The 4377-nt window shown below is 38.7% G+C and overlaps 1 protein-coding gene across 1 annotated transcript in view; it reads left to right on the plus strand.

The window, feature by feature from the left end:
• The first annotated feature begins 563 nt into the window (after window positions 1-563).
• LOC106535671 (sodium- and chloride-dependent GABA transporter 3) overlaps window positions 564-4377 on the plus strand; it is a 21329-nt gene continuing 17515 nt past the window's right edge. Inside the window, exons 1-6 of the mRNA XM_014032732.1 lie at window positions 564-704; window positions 820-880; window positions 1445-1672; window positions 2115-2249; window positions 2356-2496; window positions 2625-2706. Coding sequence (XP_013888186.1) covers window positions 1462-1672; window positions 2115-2249; window positions 2356-2496; window positions 2625-2706 — 569 coding nt within the window. The 5' untranslated portion in view covers window positions 564-704; window positions 820-880; window positions 1445-1461. The remainder of the gene's footprint in view (window positions 705-819; window positions 881-1444; window positions 1673-2114; window positions 2250-2355; window positions 2497-2624; window positions 2707-4377) is intronic.

Consider the following 4377-nt stretch of genomic DNA (forward strand, 5'->3'; position numbering starts at 1 on the left):
GATGGATGGATGGATGGATGGATGGATGGATGGATGGATGGATGGATGGATGGATGGATGGATGTGTTCTGATGGCAGCAGGTCAGAAAATTTCACACCTTCATGTCTCACAGTGATCAAATTACTCTGTGTATTAATACACAGTTGTACAGTGTTTATACACACACTTCTTCGAAAATTTAAATTTATTTTATGCTCAGTTTTTATTTTGCATTTTCTATTTTTACAGCTTGGGATTTTTTTAAGTACGCCAACTTTTCTTCATGTGTATTTTGGCTCTTTTGTTTGCTGTTGCATCAATGGCAATTTCCCCAACTGTGATTCTATTCCATTCTATTCTATTCTAGTCTATTCTATTCTATTCTATTCATTATAAAATGCTTGTTTATCATTAATTAATTGTCTGATTGGACAAACCAGATTTCTTTTTCAAAACTGTATCATCCTTTTTTTTACTGTATGAAGTTATTTTGTGTTTTAAAACAATTCTAAACCAGCTGCTGTAAACTTTTCTCCCTGCAGACCCCCCCGCTCTCCGTGTGCCCTGGTAACGCTGCTGGGAGAGCTGGACTGGTTTCCACTCGGCTGGTTTCCAAGTGGAGGCGCCTGAGAGCAGCGCGCAGGCTGAGTGGGAGCGCAGTCGCAGGTTATCCATCGCCTTGTGCGAGCTCTCTGCCACGTCTGGGATCCTCCTTTATAAAGACGTGAGACCTAACAAAACCCCTCTTCATTCATCTGCGGGCGCAGATTGTTTTCTTTTCTTCTTCTTCTTCTTCRTTTGTGACCTCTTCACTCTCTTCACCCCCACCCCCCAATCAGACGATTGAACACATCACCCCAGGAGCCAAAAAAGGTTTGCAAACCGTTCTGTAGGAAAGTGGTGAGTACAGAGAGTTTGTTTTCTCTTAACATGTTCTGTTATGTTTCACACTCAGGTGTAACATTTTAACGTCTCAAAACAAACAAAAATTGCAAAGTTTGGTTGTTTATTCATGTTATGTCATTTCATTTTTAAAGATTTTATATTTATTCTGTTTTGAGTTTAGAAAAAGAGCAGTGAGATAGACAGTCATTTTCCTTCAGTTATTAATGTTTTATTTTATTTACAAGCAATCAGCGACAAGAATAGGGTTTTATACATGGTTCTGTGAAGATTAAACATCTATTTAAAGGTTGTAATCTAAAATTATTTTCACCTTTATGAATTATCAGATAACTCTGATTTTTGTGTTTGGTTTTTACCTGATTTTCGAAGTGTATCTTTGTTGTTTCTGRGTTTATTTTTAGGCTTTATTGATTAATTTCCCTATACAGACAAAAATAAGCTCTAATGGCTAAATCGGGCACATTTTCAGAATATTTGCAATATTCTTTTTATTTTTAAGAAATAAAAAAAGAAAGTTTGGACGTTACCATTTGTTCTTTGTTTCGCCCCAACTCTCAGCGGGCTGCCCAGGCGCCATGACAGCTGAGAAGAGTGGGCCCGTTGTAAACGGTAAACCAGAGGATGGCAAAGACCCGGAAGGGTCCAGCTCCAGCATGGACAGCTATGAGTACAATGAGAGGGGCATGTGGAACAACAAGATTGAGTTTATCCTGTCTGTGGCTGGAGAGATCATCGGACTGGGCAACGTTTGGAGGTTTCCTTACCTCTGCTACAAAAATGGAGGAGGCAAGCTTTTTAGCCCTGCAGCTCTGAAAATAAATACACATTTAAACCTTTAAAAGWTTAGTTATTGGAAACATTTTCTCTTATTATTTGCAATCAAGATGATTTACAAAGAGCATCAGATCACGCAAGCCTAAACCTGAAGCATAAAATCTTCTGTCACCTTTGAGAGCTGTTTAACTATGTTTGTAACTACGCCAATTAAAGAGCCAGGTTTCCTCATTAGGCCCCATTAGGCTGCACAGTGTGGTGCTGCCTCATGCCTGTAAAGGTCACAATGTAGTGCTAATGAAACATTATCATGAGTAATGCCATCTGAATTTTTAAATTGTGTTTGTACATAACTCTCCTAATGTGAATCTGTAAAAAATGGGAATACTGTCAGGTATGTGTAGTAATCACATGCACTTTTGTTGTGTTTTTGTGTGTTTGTGTGCGCATGAAGGTGCTTTCTTTGTACCGTATGTCATCTTTTTTGTGTGCTGCGGTATCCCCGTGTTTTTTCTGGAGACGGCTTTGGGTCAGTTCACAAGTGAGGGAGGTATCACCTGTTGGAGGAAGGTCTGCCCATTATTTGAGGGTAAGAAGAGCGACGGTCATGAGYCTCAAACGTGGGCTCTGCCATTAAGATCTGGATGGCTCAAATGTGATGCAACTATTATTATTATTATTATTTGTCTGTGCAGGTATTGGCTATGCAACTCAGGTGATCGAAGCTCACCTAAATGTGTACTATATCGTAATCTTAGCTTGGGCCATTTTCTACCTCTTTAACTGCTTCACCACTGAGCTGCCGTGGGCCGGCTGTGGACATTACTGGAATACAGGTAAGAGAAAGAAACAATAAACAATAAAAACAATTAAACATGTTCAAAACAAAATAAAACTTAAAAACACACTTTTATGTAGATTTTGGCTTGATTTATTTGAAAAAGATAACTTGTTATATTTACAGAAAACTGTGTTGATTACTACGGGGAAAATGCCACCAACATCACAAACCCCAACGCAACTTCTCCAGTCATGGAGTTCTGGGAGTGAGTACAATTTCATTTCTTTGTATCTTTAAAAGTGGTGTGATTTTTATTTTATTTAAAACATTAGAGTCACAGTTTATCTGTGCCTTKTCCAGACAGGAGATATGGTCTTACTTAATGTGCCATATTGTTGGAAAACTGACAGCTCTAGCCCGCTCCCTGACCTAACCCCCCTCAYTAATTAGTCAGCCCTTTTCATATTTGTGTGTCAGCAGGCTCTGGTAGGCCGGCTGTCTCCCAGCAAGAGCCATGWGTGTGGCAGCAGATCACGCCTTGTTAGTGTGTGACGTTGACCACACTTCCTGTCTCACTGCCAGTAGCTGTGCTTGCTCTGCTGGCTCAAATCTAATTTACAAACTATTTATAAGACCCCCTAGAAAATATGTATCATTAAATATTGTTTATTTGTAACAACATTTAAATGTGACTGCAAAACTAATAAAACATGATGTAAAACCAGAGAAAGATGAGGCGTTCAGTGTGAACGCAAATCCAAATTTACTTGACGCTGCACACAGGATCTTAATGACCTCTATGTTCCATCACACTAAACTTTTAATAAATTTTAATAATCAATAGARGTGCTCAGTCATGTCAATTCTAATTCATATGCACCTATAACATTAGTTAAATAAATAAATTACAATGCATATACAACTGATTACCCACACTAGCAAATTTGCACACGCATCTTTTCCTTTTGGCTGACAGGGGTGGTGAGGGGGGTGGGGGGGCTGTGTTGGACCAAGCCTGTGGCCATCCACCAAGAACATGTCAAGATGATCAATGGCTGGTCAGAAGCCCTGGGGYTGAACCTGGTGGCAAAGATTTGGCATTGCTATGTGGCTTGGCGGCACAGACTTCTGCTTCTCATCCTCCATCAGTGTTGTTGCTTGGTTATGCTTCAACAAACAGGAATCACCACAAACAAGATATGAGGTCAAAATTACAGATAACATTCCCTATATTCAGCATCTGGAAGAAGCGAGTCAGGACATCCCAATGATAACAACTAGTTGGACTCAGTTATGTAAATGGCAGCCCTGACAGTGCTTTAGTCAGATCAACACATCCTCCTGAGATGCCAAAGGAGATGGAGTTCTGCATCCTCTCTGATATTTACTGACTGATCACAAATCTGATGTAAAAAGGGGATGCAATATGGTTCTTATTTTCAATTCAAGCAAATGACATTAGTTGATTTTTACTGTCTTTATTTTATTTGCAACAGCTTATTTAGCTCTTTTTTAACTTCAAACATTACGTTTTGCAACATTTTGTCACGTAGACCACGACTGGTACTGAACCATGGCCAAACTTGGTCTTAGATTAATGTCTTTAAGTTAAAAACCTAATGAAAACTTTTACTTTACAATAATTTAAACTTCACATGAGATGAAGTTTACCTCTTTAAAAATTCTGAATAATCACTTTCATGTCAACTGACAGCTGCATCATGAGCAGAAACACATTTAAACAAAAGATTAATGAATGTCTCTGTATGGTGTCTTTAGGAGGCTCAACAAAAGCTCCATTTATGTTGAACTCTCCCCTCTTTCAATAACTTATTTTCCACTTAAAATAGGATTGAGCAAAATTGGTTTACCTTTGATCTAATAGTGAATGACTTGCAGAAGTCATCTCACATGTGCATTTTGCATATATATATAT

This window comes from Austrofundulus limnaeus, unplaced genomic scaffold, assembly GCF_001266775.1.
Source record: "Austrofundulus limnaeus strain Quisiro unplaced genomic scaffold, Austrofundulus_limnaeus-1.0 Scaffold1523, whole genome shotgun sequence".
NCBI lineage: Eukaryota > Metazoa > Chordata > Actinopteri > Cyprinodontiformes > Rivulidae > Austrofundulus > Austrofundulus limnaeus.